The sequence below is a fragment of the Engystomops pustulosus genome, chromosome 1, assembly GCF_040894005.1.
Source record: "Engystomops pustulosus chromosome 1, aEngPut4.maternal, whole genome shotgun sequence".
Taxonomy (NCBI): domain Eukaryota; kingdom Metazoa; phylum Chordata; class Amphibia; order Anura; family Leptodactylidae; genus Engystomops; species Engystomops pustulosus.
In genome coordinates this window covers 160,495,013-160,513,676 of record NC_092411.1, presented here as the reverse complement: position 1 = coordinate 160,513,676, position 18,664 = coordinate 160,495,013, and the positions used below count along the sequence as shown (strand labels likewise).

The 18,664-nt window shown below is 38.3% G+C and overlaps 1 protein-coding gene across 1 annotated transcript in view; it reads right to left on the bottom strand.

The window, feature by feature from the left end:
* The window catches only part of SH3GL1 (SH3 domain containing GRB2 like 1, endophilin A2), a 78,955-nt gene that overhangs the window by 9,918 nt on the left and 50,373 nt on the right, over positions 1 to 18,664 (bottom strand). Inside the window, exons 5-8 of the mRNA XM_072113304.1 lie at positions 11,451 to 11,584; positions 7,552 to 7,710; positions 5,956 to 6,181; positions 1,224 to 1,280 (exon numbers count right to left, since the gene is read on the bottom strand). Coding sequence (XP_071969405.1) covers positions 1,224 to 1,280; positions 5,956 to 6,181; positions 7,552 to 7,710; positions 11,451 to 11,584 — 576 coding nt within the window. The remainder of the gene's footprint in view (positions 1 to 1,223; positions 1,281 to 5,955; positions 6,182 to 7,551; positions 7,711 to 11,450; positions 11,585 to 18,664) is intronic.

Below are 18,664 nucleotides of genomic sequence, written 5' to 3'. Positions count from 1 at the left end.
TTGCAAAGAGATTATGGAATTGAGGGTAAACACTATTTTTATTATATCCAAATAATTGACGCACTTTAGGGGATCAACGAATAAAGCTTTTTTTTTGGTTGAAAAAGACACGCTGATTGATAAAATATGGACAAACTGGGTGGGTAAATATACAATATCTAGTCTATAACACATTAAATAAAGAAAATACACGGAATAAGAAGTTCAAAGCACAAGGACACTGGGAATTAGAAGTAGGAGACATGACCAGTGAACAATGGAACTGGGTATTTCACAATATTAATCACTCTTCTATTAGTATGAATCACAAGATGGTATATTTTAATTTCTTACATCGTTTATATTATACCCCCCGAAAATTAGCTAGGATGAGAAAATCAGATTCAGCAATTTGCTGGAGATGTGGATTATGTGATGCAGGATTTTACCATATGACATGGAGCTGCCCGCGAATTCGCCCTTATTGGGCAAGTGTACATCAGAGAATAGAATAGCGCTTGGGCACCACAATAGAGGCATCCGCCAAAATATTGCTGCTTAATGTGCTCAGTTGTAAATCGTGTCCAGATCTGAGGAAATATCAAATCGTGGCAATTTGTAGATTATCCTTATTAGCAAAGATCGCCCTGGCCAAGAACTGGAAGAACGATAATCCTCCAACATTACATCAGTGGGAGGCCTTATGCAGGAAAGTTGAACAATATGAAAAAAATACAGTATTCATGTAGGGGTGAAAAGCTGGTCCGGGATAAGCTTTGGGTATCACAAATAAAGCCTGCATAACAAAAAAAAAAGGGAATTTTCAATTTTTTTTTTCTTTTCTCTTCCTCTCCCCTCTAGCAGGGACTACTTGGGTGGTAAGGGTGGGGGGTGGGAAAGGGATCGTTTTACAACAAGATAATACAACAAGAGATATGAAATTATACAGGGATAAAAAAGGAAAAATGATAAGCATATTGTATAACACATTGGATAAAAGTACACTGAAAGTATATTTTTGTATATTAAGAATTGATTTCATTGCATTGTTTGTATACGCTTTTTCAATAAAAAGAAATTTAAAAAAGAAAGAAAAAAAAAAAAAAGATCTATTTATAAGTAAAAGCAAAATCTCCCAGAATATAGAACCTCATTACGTTCCCGATACAGGTTGGTGAAAACTTATGGCATAACAGGACTGGAAGAGCACTACAGATCAGACACATGATCAAGACATCACTTACTTGAGCTGCGGTTACTAGGTGTCCTGGTGGGCTTCTCTGAGCGAAAAGCGGAGGAGACTAAAAAATAATTAAAGTAAAATTAATCAAAGTATTATGCATACTAGATGTATAACACTTAACCCCTTCGGGACTCAGTCTATTTTGGCTTTTAGGATGCGGCCCCATTTTTCAAATCTGCCCTGTGTCACTATAATCGCTTATAGCTTTGGAACTTTGGAAGATATCCAGGGGATTTTGAGATTGTTTTCTCGTGACACATACTTCAAATTAGTTAAAAAAATTTGGATGAAATCTTTTGTGCTTAGTTATGAAAAAAGTTAAATTTGGCAAAAAATTTAAAAAAATTCTTTAATTTTCAAAGTTCTAAATTCTCTACTTTTAATGCAAATCTCCCAAATAAATTCATAACTTACATTTCCCAAATGTCTGCTTTATGTTGTAAGATTCCACATATTTTACTAGAATATTATGAGGATCAGAATTTGGATGCCACTTTTCAAATTTTTGGGAAAATCACCAAAACCCTTATTTAGATGGACCTGCTCAGATTTTAATTGACTGTGAGAGGCCTAAATAGCGAGGCTCATAAATTACCCCATTATGGATACTACACACCTCAACGTATGAAAAACCACTTTTGAGAAGTTTGTTAACCCTTTAGGCGTTTTATAGGGGTTAAAACAAAATGGAGGTGCGGTCTACAAATTTTTTTTACAATACAGACGGTCCCCTACTTAAGGACACCCGACTTACAACAAACCCATAGTTACAGACAGACCCCTCTGACATCTGGTGAAGCTTTCTGAATGCTTTATTATAGTCCCAGATTGCAATAATCAGCTGTAAGGTGTCTGTAGTGAAGCTTTATTGATTATCCTTGGTCCCATTACAGCAAAAAATGTTTAAACTCCAATTGTCACTGGGGCCAAAAATTTTTTATCTGGAACTACAATAATAAATATACAGTTTCGACTTACATACAAATTCAATTTAAGAACAAACCTCCGGACCCTACTCATGACTTAATGAGTAAGGAATCTTTCCGAAACGCGTAGACTTGCTTATCTGTGGCTGTGCGTTTGCCCTCTGTTCGTTGACAAGCCGTGTTTTTAAAAGTGTGGAAAATAAAGAATATACTTCATTTACAATCACGTCCACTAAGTCTTTTTTTTGAACATTTGGAGTTTGGGCAGCTGGACCACCCTTTTTGGGGTTGTTTTTTTACGGGGTTCACTTTGCAGATCTAAAAACCATTCTGTTTTATTATGCAGATTGTCATGGACGCAGCAATACCAAATATGTGGGGGGTTTATGTATTGTATTCAATTTTACTGAATAAAAGCTAATTTGGAAAAAATCTTATGCATTTGAAAAGATGGCGATGCTAAAATGAACAACTTTTTTATTTTTTGGCTGAAAAATCTGGTTAGGGGCTTATTTTTTGCAAGAAGAGCTGTTCTTTTTAGTGGTCTTATTATAGAATGGGTAACATTTTTTTAATCACTTTTTAGAGCATTTTTTAAAAAGTATTAATTAAAAATTATCTTTTTTCAGAACGTTTTTTTCCCCCGGCGTTTACTATGGAGGTCCAATAACAATTCTATTTTATTATACAGATTGTTACAGACGCGGCAATACCAAATATGCGGGGGGGGGGGGGAGGGTTGTGCGTTTGTGTTTTTTTATACTTTGTTAAGAGTTTTAGTTTTTTTTTTACTTATACATACTTGAATCAGCGATACTCTGATGAAGTCCAATACACAGCTGTACAATACTAATTCATTGTAGAGCAGTGTAAACTGTCTGACAATGGAGACGCATGCGTAGACAGTTTACATTCAGACCGAGAAGGGCATTGGATCCCCCAGTAAGCGGCACGAGGATCAGATCCATAGGGGGAACACCATTACATGCCGCAGTAATGCTTGACCGCAGCGTGTAAGGGGTTAACACTTGCGATCAGAGCCAGCTGAAAGCCGCTGCTTCTGCTCCCAACTCCGTTCCTGAGCCGGTGCCAGAAGCGGGACGTTATAGAACGTCCCGATACGGTAAGCATCTTCCCGCAGAGACATAATGTCCTGGTGCGCATAGGGGTTAAAGGGGAAATGGTTGCATATGCAGGAATCAAGCTCTTTCATACCAATATACAAAATATTCATTTTCTGATGGATATGATGTATGTCAATGAATCGCCAGTCCACTTTATACCACTCAACCAGGTAATAATCCAGGACATAGTATGTTGAGAAAATTGTAGAAGTACCGTGTTAGCCAGGAAAAATCAAAAACCTTTTGTAAAAACTACTTGTGCAGTTGTGAATGCACACAGGTCCCTTCTTCAGGCGTGGATTCATTTGTAAATAATAATAATGAATTTTATTGTTTATTTATTTTTGTATCTGTTCTTGGGAAAGAGGGATGATTTTAACTTTTTGAAAAGAAATGTTTCTTTCCTATTTTTCTTATTTTTTTAATGTGATTGATTCTAATCCCCGCGGCTCCGCTGGCCGTTACAGCAGAGAGAGGAGCCATGGTCACCGGAGCACCTGGGAGCCGGAAGGTTAGTATGTACGTTTATTTTTTATACACTCATGTATAAGCCGAGGTGGGGTCTTTCAGCACATGTTTTGTGCTGAAAAACTCGGCTTATACACAGATATATACGGTAGTTAGTTTGAGAGGAGGTATGGAGAGAAGGAAAAGAAAAGGAGGATGTAGAGGCTTGCTATGTGAGGCTGATTAGACTATATATATAGGAATACATTGACAATGGTGTATTATACACACACACACACACATACACCATTGTCAATGTATTGCAGTCTCTGGATCTAAAATCTAATAAAAGTAAGCTTTCATCTCTGGAAAAAGAATCAAGGTTGACTGGGGATTTATCATATTTCATTATAAATCTATTACAACACCAACAACAATCCAAACAAATCACATTAATACAAATTGAAATATTAAACATAATAGAAAGTATTTTTAAGCTGAGTTTATGCATTATATGGAATTTTATCAGTTATCTCTCATGATCATTCGGGCATTCGGTCATGGCAGCGCTCACACCTCCTCCTCTCCCTGCGTGCTGCCGTGTGCCCGCCATGCTACAGTATGGCAGGCAACGGGAGTGTGAATCCAGCCTTTATACCATATTTCTCTTCTTGTACCATTTTCTTTACATTGACTAACAAGTCTCTACAGGTCTAACTGGTTGACACAAAGTTTCAAAAACTCAAGTTCCCACAGCTGCAGTTGGCACATGGAATCAACCCTGGAGGTAGCCATAAACTGGCCACCGAGATAGGGTCACTTCCTTTGAATAATAAAATGGTAGAATTCAACTTCCACCTCATCCCTTGCAGGAGATGTTTTGTCTTTTCCTGTTCCCACCTACATCAAATGCCACTTGTAAGTAGTCATAAATAACTATCCTTTGTAAAAACCAAATTCATGGATGTTACACCAGTTAGAGGTTATTGTAATAATGCCAAAACACCATCCCAGGCTAGATTATTGAATGTAAACCTGCACACATTAAAATGCTAAAAAGCCATGCACCATGGTACTCGCTATTGGAGTGTGAATTGTAGGCATATATTTTATATAAGGTAAAACATCCAGGGGAAATGGGACAATAGGGCAGCTCAATAATATAATTTAAAATCATGGAGCCTCACCCTTACTCCTCCCAGGAGCAAAATAGCGAATGGGTGGCCATCATAGCCCTCTTACCTCCCCAAATAAAACCGGACACGTGACTAGGCAGCTTTTGAAAAAAAGTACATGGTACATAAACTGGAGATTGTAGTAGGACAGTCAGTGAGAGGATCATCTTGATCAAGTTCACATGAGCAGGGAGTGACCGGTGCCGTTTTGACCATGCCCCAGTACAAAGAAACACTAGGCCCAGGAGAGGAAACACATTCAGCAAATAATAATTAACAGAACACGTTACTCAGACCCAAATAATTGATCACCAAGGTTACGTGAATAGGCTCTGCAATAGCGGCAAAGAAGTCTATCGGGAGGAGGTTACATTTTAATCAGTTAATCCGAAACCCTGAATGCAGATGGAATTCTGTAATCACCTTTAGTAGCACACTTAGCAGGGGTCCAGAGTCCTCCAAGATAAGCAAGATGTTGTCAGCGTATAGGCCAATGTCCCCACCAAAACCCCAATGTCAACCCCTGGACAGCAGGCGAGTACTAAAGTTTGGTGGTTCCACAGATATACCTTAACTGAGGGGAAAGAGGAGTAGCACTGGTGAGTATCAACGACAATTGTTAGGAGGTGAACGCCTTAACCATGACAGAGGCCACAGGGGAGCTATATAAAAGGTGGGCCCACAGATATGAATTCCCTGGGAAACCCAAATCTCTCCAGCACCAACCACATCTAGGGCCTTCCACGAAAGCTGCATCCAGCAAGACCCTTGACCCAGCGTTGTCATAGACCACCTACGCAAATTACAGGCACTGGACCTCTCCGGCAAAGTGTTAAAACGTTGCTTTGTTTAGAATCCACAAAAAGGTACATGTTGTGCTTTAATATCAGTAAAATTGGTATAAGCGCTACTGCAGTTGGTTACATGACATAACAGCCATGGTCATCCACATGGACCCCTAGAACATGGGAGCGACTAGCTATTCTTTTTTTTTTTTGCATTACATTTTCCGCACATCTTTTCCACAACTTCCAGACAATCTATTTATAATGGTAACTTACCTGGTACTTTGCTGACAGGGTTACAGGAAATGCCTCCATTTGAATGATCAGTGTCACCATAGTCATAGTCTTGAGTTTTTACTTTAACTTCTCTTTTGGGCCGGGAAGAAGCTTCCCGAACGCTAATCTTGAGCTTGTCTGACAATTCTTCCAGTATCTGAAATGCTTGTCTGTGGTAATCCACCTGTGCTTCCACTAGAGCAGAGAGCTGACTTACTTGCTCCACCTGTAAAATTGTACAGTTTTTACAATGGAATGGCTACCACAGTCATCCTTACACCGTTTACAGACTTAGAATAAAACAATTTTTTTCTGCGATTTATAAACTTCACAGGATAGAGGATCATAATCTGAGTTGTGGAAGCTGGTGGATTGGGCGGAGAAATGGCTGATATAAATGATTATTATTATTACAATGTAGATATATGTAACATATTTGGGCCATAGAAACAAAAATTAAATTATGTTCTTAACAGTCAACTGTAGCGGAAAAAGACTTGGTGGATGGTAAACTTAATTTTAGTGAGAAGGGCCAGGCAGGTGCTACTAAAGCAAAAACAATTATGGCATGTATCAAGATAGGAATATATTCTCACGATAAGGACAACCAAGAGAGCAACCAAGATTATAAGGGAAATGAGGGGACTAGAATACAATGAGAGATTACTAAATTTGAGGTTATTAATCTTAAAAAAAAAAAAATCACTAAGGGGAGACCTCATTAAAATGTACAAATACCTGAACGAGCAGTACAAGGATCTCTCCAAAAGAATTTTTTTAATATCTAGGCCTGTGACCAGGACAATGGGGCCTCATCTACACCTAGAGGAGAGGCAATTCTACCATCACCATAGACCAGTGATGGCGAACCTTTTAGAGATCAAGTGCCCAAAATGAGACCCAAAACACACTAGCTTTTCCCAAAGTGACAACAATTTAGGCAGTAACAAACTTATTGCAACCAGAATCTTTGAGCCCCAATCCAACTCTGTCCACACTTTCTCACTCTTCGGACCGGACCAAGCAGCACAGGATCAGTCATTTTAAAATAGCAGGGCACTACGTGGACTCCCTGAGACTGCAGGAAGGTGCCATGTCTGGCAAACTCTGTGTCTGGGAGACAGCCCGCGTGCCCGCAGAGAGGCCTCCGAGTGCCACCTCTGGCACCAGTGCCATAGGTTCGCCACCACTGCCATAGACAAAGGTTCTTTACTGTAAGAGCAGTGAGACTATGGAACTCTCTGCCGCAGGAGGTTGTTATGGCGGACTCTATGTACATGTTCAAGAGAGGCCTGGATGATTTTCTTGAGAACAAACATATGACTGGTTATGGGGAAAAAACATTTGTTTAATTTTTATAGGTAGGACTTTCCAATTTTGTATCCCATGATATGATATGATCTTGCATCAGTGTAGCTACAGCATTCTCAAGGTATGTTTGCTTTATAATGCATCAAATCAAATGGTAGGTTTCCTTTAACCACATTCTCTTAGAAATCTGGCACCCTAAAGCTCACAAAAAATAATTATTATTTATTAAATTCCCAAATATTCTCTTTTTCATAAAAGAGGCTAACAAACACTTATTTTTCTTACATCAGTATCCAAAAGATTGAGCATACTTGTCTCTGCAACTTCTTTAGACTCTATAAACTTCTCTAAGGCTTGCCTCAACTCTTCATCTGGGATCTTTCCTTGGCGTTTTTTTTTGTAGTCATAATCCAACCTTCGACCTTCTAATTTCTTCAAATGGTGCTAAAAAATGAGAGGTGAAGTTGTTACCCATTAAATATCAAAGAACTTAAAACTGTATAAAGGGTTGAGTAGAATAACAACAAAATAATAATAAAATAAAAAAACGGAACACAGTTAACTATAAAATAATGAAAGAGAAACAGATGACTTAAAATACAAAACAAGTGAATGGGAAACTATAAAACACGCTATAATTAGAGCTAAAATGTGTTCTTTAATGTTTTAGAATTTCCTCATTTTACCTATTGAGTTGGTTTTCAAACAATAGCTCTTTGCAATATTCCTTATATTTCGGATTATTAGACACAATTTTGCTTCTCCATAATAGTCTAAGTACAAGGAGGCTGAGCTCTTGGCACTTGGCAACAGCAAATCATATACCACATGCTTCTGAAATAACTTCAGGTCCTGTAGGTAATAACTGCCAGGACACCTGGGAGATGGAGAGAGCAGTGCGGAGGCTCTTCTCTCTGGCAGATCAGGTGAATCGCTATGTTATCGCCTCACACAATCTCTATTACAGCAGTTAGGAGAGTCTGGCTGTGCTGAACCCTCCTGAACTTCAAATTATAAGACACAGGCTCTTTTTAGGAATATTTTTTCAAGCCAAAAAGTGTGTCTTTTAGTCCAAAAAATTCTGTTCTGAACGGTAATTCCATAATTACTCACAGCAATGAAACCCAACCAAAATCAGCAACTTTTAGATTTTATGCCATGTTTTTGCTGCAGCAAGCGAGTAGTAGCCATCGGCAGTGGCAATCTGTTTCTGCAGAAATTTATTTCCCTAGTTTGTGTATGAGGAGTTTGCAAAGATTGCAAAACAGTGTAGTGTATATGATTTAACAAATAGCCTAACAGCTGTGAAGTTTGAAGGAAATCTAACATCAAAACCAAGCATGGCTAAACCAGAGGCATTTACTCATTGATCCAGGCACTGTGACTACGATAATCTTCTTATATGTGTTATCTGTAGCCCCTTTCCTTATAAAACCAATTGTTATAATTATGCTAAAGACTGAAAGAATTATGCTAAAGCCTGAAAGACTACTGGGATGGTTCCAAGAGACCCACCGTGCTGCAGATTCGCAGGCTGTTACAGCGTACAAGGAGCACTTCCCCATCCCACTCTTTGTTGGAACTTCCTGTGCAGCAGTGACACCACATCAGGTAAAGGGAGGGGGAAGAGCTGAGCTGGAACAGGATGGCAAGGTGAAGCAGTCTAACAGTCTTTGAATCTGAGGCATGAATGGGCTGTGGTAACACCCATAGAGCCCTTCAGCATAATTTTAAAGTTGATTTTAGAAGGAAGGAGGTCATGGATAACAATATAAGATTACCACATTCACAGTGCCTGGATCTTTGCATAAGTTTTTGATGCTTTTGATGGTAGATTTCCTTTAACATAAATTTTTTTTTTTATCCTACAGTCCAAAAACAATTGTCATATGCTTCAACATTTTATTTGAATTTATTTTGCTTCCTTTTTTGACAGGTAAAACAGTTTTAAAACAGCGCCTGCAACTACTATGGTCAAGTGGGGGGGGGGGGGCAGGGGCTGGCTGGCAATATACTGAGGGGCACGGGCTGGCTGTATGGGTAGTTTCACACACGAAAAAAATGTGGTTACACTTTTAAATGGCCACATGTTTGTAATATCTCTTTTGAGTTTAAGTTCTTCATGATGTTGCTCATTCTCTCTCCAAAGCAACAATGTTTGGTTAGCCACAATTTTACCTTTTATTAGAGTTAGAGTTTACTTTTAATGATGCCAAAAAGCATCACAAAATTGTTATATGGAGATAAATCTACATGTATGTATCCATATACCTGTATTTTGTAATAATGAAGATATCTATTGTGGCTTCTAGGCTATGAAAATATTTGCCTCATAACTCTATGTTGCTGTATATTTTACCAAGAGTTTAAATCCTCAAAACCAGAGTTCAAATCTAACCCAAGACACATTAAAAATATTAAAAATTATAAGCATCTTGGGAGCAGTGCCAGTTCTAACAGGATACTGCCCCCCTGGTGTCAGCAGGAGAGGGACCATTTTCTGCTGTGGCAGAAGCTTCCAGTCAACAAAAAAAAAAATCCCTTGTAAAAAAAAAAAAAAAAAAAGTACTGTATAACGTTATAAACATTTTCGTTTTCTGTGGACAGACCTTTTAACCCCTTCAAGACGTAGCCAGTTTGTATGTTAAGGCTAGACCACACTTTGGCATGTGTCATTTTCTAGAATTATAACTTATGAATACTTTAACTTACCAAAATCATTTTTAGATGGTTATGTGACACATTGTACTTCATGTTAGTAGTTAATTTTGGTTGATATGTTTTGCATATACATTTCCAAGAGGTAAAAAGAGAAAAACAATCTTAAAATTTGGACACACGCCACATGTGGAAGTTAATTGTTGTATGGGCGCAGAGCGAGACGCAGAAGGGAGGGAGCATCATACAGCTGCCAGTTTTGTCTTCTAGAACTTAGTGGAATTCAGTTTTCTCATTGGCACCCTTTTGTAACAATTTTTTTGCGGGATGAGATGCATTTTCCAGTGATACCATTTTGGAGTTGTCTAAGCCCTATTGTTGAAAACATTAACTTTTTGGGGGATGTCGGAGTAGAAAAGAGATTTTTGACAATTTTTTTGGTGTTCATCCTATAACCTAATAAACATCTTATCTTTATTCTATGGGTCAGTACAATGGTGTGGATACCATACTTAGATATTTTTCCTTACGTTTTACTAAATTTCTCACAATAAAAGCTAATAAGGGGCAAAATATAACACTTTTTTCTATGGATCTGGTCGATGGCTTTTTTGGTGGAACATTTAGTACTTTGCACCAGTATCATTCAGTATCATTAAACCAGTTTTTATTGCATTTTTTGTGGGATAAAAATAGGTAAAAATCCAAACTTTTAGTGGGTTTTTAACAGTTTTATTTAATGGCGTTCATCATGTAGGTTCAATAATTTATTTTTATTATACAGTCATTATGGACGCATTGATACTATATGTGTGGGGATTGTATTGTGATTTTTACCATTTTCACACTATATATCATTGTGTGTGTTAATGGGGAATTTGGGCATTTTTTAAATTTTTTGAAAAACTTTTTTTATTACTTCCACCATGGGACATGAACAAGTAATCATCTGCACATGCATACGGTGACACTTTGACTTTGACTTTAAGATCCCGCCACAGACGGGATCTTACATGCACTGCATGGAGACCTCAGGGCTGCCATAGAAACAATTGGCACCCCCCAAAGGCGGCTTGGGAGGCTGAAGGAGGGGAATGAAACAACTGGCAGGCAAGTTAAATGCTGTGGTCGAGCTGACTGTGCCATATAACAGGTTAAACAGCTGCGATCGGAGTGAGCGGGTGTTACACTGGGGTGTCAGCTGTTACAGCTAACACCCCGTGTTATTTTATGCCGGCTCAGCTCCGCATCCGATATATTGGTTGCAGAGCGTTAAGGTGTTATATATGCCATATTTAAATAGAGCTTATTTTACAACTTGAAAAAGCTGAAAAAAAAGGCAGAGGAGAGAATTTGCTTTTTTCACTGTTAAATATGAAGGCCTTGGAGGCCATCATACACATGCAACTTCAACAATGCATACATCCATTTCCAGACAGCTGCTGTCCAAGCCAAAGAGTTCTGACCTTGGACCCTCGTTAAGTATCCATGTCCTAGAGATATTCCATTGTTTTTCATTATCTAACCTGTATTTCTTTGAGATCCTTGTCGCAAAGGTTTTGTAAGGGATCCAGGAAGTTCTGTTTCACATCTATATCTAAAGAATCTTTCACTTCTGCAAGTCTTTTCATGGCCTCTCCAGCATCCAACAACGCATTACCTAAAGAAACACAAAAATATAATGCGCTTTAGTTAAATGGGTTCTCTAGCTGAAAGTAAAATAAAACAGCATTGATAACAAAAAGTAGATAACACAAACATATTTCAACCCCCGAGGCCCTTAGATGCTGAGGTAAAAGGGGTTAAATAGCCATGATTAGTGTATTAACCATGACTTTTCCAGAAGAGCTCTGGCACAGGCAGTTCATCGGTCAGCAAGTACTGTACACCAACCATGGCCATTTAACCCATTGCCGCAGTGCCCTATTTCAGTTTTGCGTTTCCATTTTTTTGCTCCCCACATTTAACCGGTTCGCGACCGCCCGCCGTGTATTCACGGCGGCGGTCGCGTCGCGCTGCATGGAGAGGGCTCACGGGCTGAGCCCTCTCCATAGCCAGTAAGTCTTTGCTGCATATTGCAGCAAAGGCTTACCGGTAACATCCGCGATCGGTGCTAGCAAAGCTGCCGGCAGCCTCAAACAGATAGCGGCGCATGGGCGCCGCCATCTTACCTGGGATCGCCGCTCCCCGTGACGTCATCGGGGGGCGGCGATCCGTCTCCATGGTAGCCTCGGGTCTTCCGAAGACCCGAGGCTATTTTGTTTTAACCCCTTCATTACAATGTGCTGATAGCACATTGTAATGAATGAGGAAGAAAATCCCCATATACTGCCATACTGTAGTATGGCAGTATATGATAGGATCGATCAGACAACCTAGGGTTAAAGTACCCTAGGGAGTCTGAAAAATAGTATAAATAAAAATAAAAAAAAGTTTAAAAAAAAAAATGATAATAAAAAAACCTAAAATTTCAAATCACCCCCTTTCCCTAGAACTGACATAAATATAAATAAACAGTAAAAATCATAAACACATCAGGTATCGACGTGTCCGAACTATCAAAATATATTAACGGTTTTTCAATGCGTTTAACCCCGTAACGGAAAATAGCGCCCAAAGTCGAAAATGGCACTTTTTTGCCATTTTGAAAAATCTAAAAAAATCTATAAAAAGTGATCAAAAGGTCGTACAGTCCTAAAAATGATATCATTGAACATATTATCAAATTTCGCAAAAAATTACACCACCCACAGCTCCGTACACCAAAGTATAAAAAAGTTATTAGCGCCAGAAGTTGGCAAAATCAAAAAAATTATTTTTGTACAGGAGGTTTTAATTTTTGTAAATGTATGAAAACATTATAAAACCTATACAAATTTGGTATCCCCTTAATCGTACCGGCCCAAAGAATAAAGTAGACATGTAATTCGGGGCGCTCAATGAAAGACGTAATATCCAAGCCCACAAGAAAATGGCGCAAATGCGTTTTTTCCCCATTTTCATTGCATTTGGAATTTTTTTCCCGCTTCCGAGTACATGGCATGGAATATTTAATACCATCACTATGAAGTGCAATTTGTTACGCAGAAAACAAGCCGTCACACAGCTCTTTACGTGTCATAATAAAAAAGTTATAGATTTTTGAAGGTGGGGAGTGAAAAATGGACATGAAAAAACAGGAAAGGGCCCGGTCCTTAACCGGTTAAAAATCCATAACCATTTATTTTTAATTGAACAGAGCAGAATGAAGGCTTGCTTTCTGGGTAACAATTTTTAGTTGCTATGTTCAGTATGGAAGAAAAAAAAAAATTACAATAGGTGGTGTAATTGAAACTCCTCATTTGCGAAACTTTCTTGTAAGCTCTTATGTGTGCTCCAAATGATAGCTCATTGGGTCAGTATGATATACAGGCGGTCCCCTACTTAAGAACACTCGACTTACATACGACCCCTAGTTACAAACGGACCTCTAGATATTGGTAATTTATTGTACTTTAGTCCTAGGCTACAATAAGCAGCTATAACAGTTATCACAGGTGTCTGTAATGAAGCTTTTTTGTTCATCTTGATTCTTATGACAACCCAACATTTTTAAAATCCAATTGTCACAGAGACCAAAAAAGTTCTGGCGGGGATTACAATGATAAAGTATACAGTTCCGATTTACATACAAATTCAACTTAAGAACAAACCTACAGAACCTATCTTGTATGTAACCCGGGGACTGCCTGTAAACTTGTATAGGCAGTCCCCAGGTTAGGTACAAGATAGGTTCTGTAAGTTCGTTCTTAAGTTGAATTTGTTTGTAAGTCGGAACCGTATACTTTATAATTGTAACCACAGCTTAATTGTTTGGTTTCTGTGACAATTGGATTGAAAATGTTGGATTGTCATAAGAACCAGGATGAACAATAAAGCTGATCATTGTAGCCTAAGGCTAAAGTACAGTAAATTACCAATTACCAGAGGTCCGTTAGTTTTTAAGTTTCTTTGCTTCGCCATATTCCAATACCAATAACCTTTACATACTTCGGGGCACAGAGCTGTTTAAGGTTTCATTTTTTAAATGGTATAAGTGGCAATTCGGACATTTGGGTGCTATTTTCCATCACAAGGTCCAACACCTAGAATAATCGTTTTAAGAATGTTTTCTCGTCAAACATTGTACTTTAAAGGAATAGAAACATTTGGATGATATCTTTTGTGTTATTAAAAAAATGGAAATGGAATAATGGAAAAATTATTCATTTTCAAAGTTAAAATTTTTCTGCTTTTCAGGCAGATAGTTAAAAAGTTACTTTGGTGCCAAGACTAACTTCCTCCAAATGTCGGCTTTATATCAGCATCAGGGTTTTTGCACCCTCAATCTTTTCTAGTTTTTTCAGACAATATATTAATTTGGGCCAAAATTTTAACCGTCACAAAGTATTAAATGACGAAAAACTCCACAAAGTTTGCCCCATGTGTGGTGACCACTACTTATTAAGTACTACCAATACTTATTTTTCTGTAATTTGGACATATGGGGGATTATATCTTTTGTGGATGAAATCCACTTTTCAGGTACATCATTTACGGGGGTTCAGTAGCTAATACTGTAATCAGGTTTATTAACTCTTTTTTAGTGGTTGTTAAAAAAAAAATCATTAATTCTTGTTTGTGGTTTTTAACCCTTTTTTCCTGGACGTTCACCTTATGTGTTATCTATATTTTATGGGTCATCACAATTACGGTGATGCCCCATGTATATAGCTTATTGTTTTATAGTTGACTTGCTTTGCAGAAAATAGAACTCATTTTGTGAGAAATTTGCTTGTTTTTGCATCACCATGTAACAATGGGCATAACTATGGGGATAATTAGTATTTTTTTTTGTATACAGAGCTGTTTTAGAGCTTATATTTTTGCAGGACAAGCTGTACTTTTTCTTGGTATCATGTCAGGGTAAATGTTACTTTTTTCAGATGTGAAAATGTCATAATTTTTGTGAGGTTTAACTGTATTTTTTTTAAGGCGTTCACCAAACAGGTTCAGTGACAACTTTATTTTATTGTACGGGTTATTATGGACATTGTGATACCCTATATGTTGTGTTTTTTTGGGTGACTTTCACTTTATAAGTTTTATTTGATTATTGCTTGGGATGGGACTTCAGAGGACTTTTATTCTTTTTTTTTAATAATTTTTTTAATTACACTTTTTTTAATAGCATTATGGGTTCATATTCCTAGAATATTCCTTTGAAAGAGACAGGACAAGAGATGACATTAGACCTAAAAATATGGAAATAAAAGGAAAAAAAATAACTGTAAAGAAACAAAAAAATAAGCTCTACAGTATTATTTTTGGAAAAATCATTTTAAAGAACAGCAGCACAAAATTGTATAAATGTGTACTGGGGCCTACTAGTAAATAGTAGTAGTATATTTATATATTTTCAAACAAACTTTATTAGTTACAACAAATTTAAAATCTGTGTAGTGTACAAAAAAAAAAAACATACAAATTTTTCCACACATGTATATCAATTTACCCCACTAAAAAACCATGTTATTCCCTCAACACCGCCCCCCCCCCCACATCCCTCAACAGGCAGCAGCAGAGAAAGTCAACTAGATACTCAAACCCATATTCTTTACTCTTCTTTTTAACCAATAATGCTTGTGTCCTCATATTCTATCATACGGTAACTCCTTAATCCAACTCCTAATCTAATTATTTCCACACTCTCATGAATTTCTACTCCCAATCTATCCCTCTCTATTTCAAGGGCCACGTGATGTACTTGAAAAGCCCTAAGTGTCCCCAACCTTCTTAACCCTAGCAATTCTCTAAAAGAGTCCAAAGTAATCCTTCCTTCTTTATTAACCAATTGTGATATATATTTAATCCCTTGTTTAATCCAAGAACCTTGTTCTGGGATAGATAAAAAATTCCTCAAAATTAAAATTGTGCCATTTAGGAGAAAAAGAGAACACCCCCCATTACCTTCAACCATTTTTTAGTGTATCCCAACAGTTATATAATAATTTACTGATGTGCATTTTCCTATATACCCCATGTAATAATGCGCCGCTCTCAAAAAGTTCAGATAAATCTAAATATTTCCCTTCCCCCATGTCCAATGGCCTATTAACCCCTTCCCTTTTTCAATTTTGCGTTTTCCTTTTTCACTCCCCACATTAAAAAATCTAACTTTTTTATTTTTCCATGTACAGAGCTGTGTGATGGCTTATTTTCTGCGTAACAAATTACACTTCAAAATGGTGGTATTTAATATTCCATGCCGTGTACCGGGCGATTTTCCGTTACAGGGTTAAACACAGTGAAAAACCGTTATCATATTTTGATAGATCGGGCATTTTCGGACGCGGCAATACCTAATGTGTTTATGATTTTTACTGTTTATTTATATTTATATCTATTCTAGGGAAAGGGGGTGATTTGAATTTTTAGGTTTTTTTATTATAATTTTTTTATTTTAACTTTTTTTTAATTTTTATTTTTACTATTTTTCAGACTCCCTAGGGTACTTTAACCCTAGGGTGTCTGTACGATCCTATCATATACTGCCATACTACAGTATGGTAGTATATGGGGATTTTACTACTCATACATTACCATGTGCTGACAGCACATGGTAATGAATGAGTTAACCCGAAGTAGCTTTGGGTCTTCGTGAGACCCAACGCTACCATGGCCCGCGCGCCGCCGTCTTTTTGAAGCCGCCAGCACCTTTGCCGGCGGCATTCAGCGGTAAGACACCCGCGATCGGTGCCGGCATCGATCGTGGGTGTTACCGGTAAGCCTTTGCTGCAATATGCAGCAAAGACTTACCAGCTATGGAGAGGGCTCGGCCCGCGAGCCCTCTCCATGTACCGGGACCCGACATGTGATGTACTATTACGTCACATGTCGGTAAGGGGTTAATGGCCAAACACCCTTTTCTTAAAATCACTATGCTCAATTCGGATGCCAGAAAATACCCCTCAAAGTTGGGAATAGCTAAGCCCCCTTGGTCTACTGGGTTATTTAAATGAGAAAGTCTTAATCTCGACTTCTTCCCTTCCAAAAACAAGTCCCCCAGAACCCTCTCAATGTTTTTAAATATTTTCTGTGGGATCCAAACAGGGGAGCAACTAAGAGGGTATGATTTTCTCTATTAATGGGGTAATGTTTAGTTCTATAAATCTACCCGGCTCCTCCGACATCCCCAGATATTTAAAATGTTCCTCCTCTCTCCAGGTTACACTTAAAAAAAAAAAAAAAAAAAGGTTGGGACATGAACAAGTGATCATTTGAACACTTGTTCATTGTAATATACTGCAAAACTAATGTATTGCAGCATATTACATAGTCAGCCTATGCAGAGCCTAACAGGCCGCTACTGAAGGCATCCCTGGGGTCCTTATCAGATCTCTGTGCCCTGCACGGAAGGTGCCATTCGTCACGAAAATGCACTATACAGTACATGCTGTGGCGACTATGCCGTCAAGTGGGATAGCGAAGTAATAGTCGCAATCCCAGCTACCGCCTAGTGCTGGAATCATGCAGTGATTCCAAGTCAAGGTGTGGGAATACCAGAATCCTATTACGTAGAATTACATAAGGGTGCGGGAAGGGTTAAAACATAATAGAACCTATTTAAATTTGGTATCCTCATGATCATACAGGCCCAAATAATATAAGGGAAGGTGTAATAATGGAGGGAACATTAAAAGCCTTAAAAACAAACAAACAAACAAACACAGTCCACTACAAAATGGCGCAAATTTCTTCAATTTCACTGCATTAGGAATTTTTTTCCTGCTTCCCAGCATACGGCATGGTGGTTTTAGTGAATATGAGTAACCTGGGCTGCAAATGTTTTGCAAAACAAGCTTGCATTTTACAAAAATTGTAACAAGCATTGTTTACAAGCAAAATTTCATTATACAAGTATTTGGTGAGCCCACCACCGCCCTACTGTACCTCTCTCTGACAAAATAACACAATATTGAAATATTACCGTAGATGTTGTACTATGCATGCCTAAAGATTTCTGGGGTGTTGAAAGAATTGTTTGCTTTTCAATGATTTCCTTGGGAAAACTTACTTTGATATATAAGAGATTTGGATTACGAGCTCAAATTCAGCTTTTTTTTTTTATTCGGCCAGTGTGGAACTAATTGTTTGTGTTTCAATGATTTCCTCAGAACTTCCTGATATACCAGCGAATTGGATAAAAAGCATGTTCCCAAAACAAATTATGCTCATAATCGAAAATTCCACTGTACTGCTAATAGAAAGTACAATCTGTTTTGCAGAAGACAAGGTATTTTGGAAAGTGTATCATATTCTACGAGCTACGAAAAAAACATGATTATGCACTTGGTTTATTTAATATCGCTTGGTTTATATAACACTTGTAAAATATGACCTGGTCCTTAATCCCTTCCCGACATTTGACGTAATAGTACTGCATCGCGAGAGGTGCATTCTGCATTATGCAGTAATATTACATCATGCTTCTGGCGCCGGCTCCGTTAAGGAGAAGAAGCTGCGGGTGTCAGCAGTGCATTATAGCCGGCATCCGCCTGTAACACCCGCTGACCAAGGCGTGAAAGGGGCTTTTAACGCGATATGCCCCCCCCCCCCCCGGTCCGCGGCGATTAAGGGGGGGGGGGGAAGGCTCCGATCTCAGCCCTGGGATCTGCCAGTGTCCCGGGGCTGTGCGATCTTCCTCTGGAGCCGGGTCCTG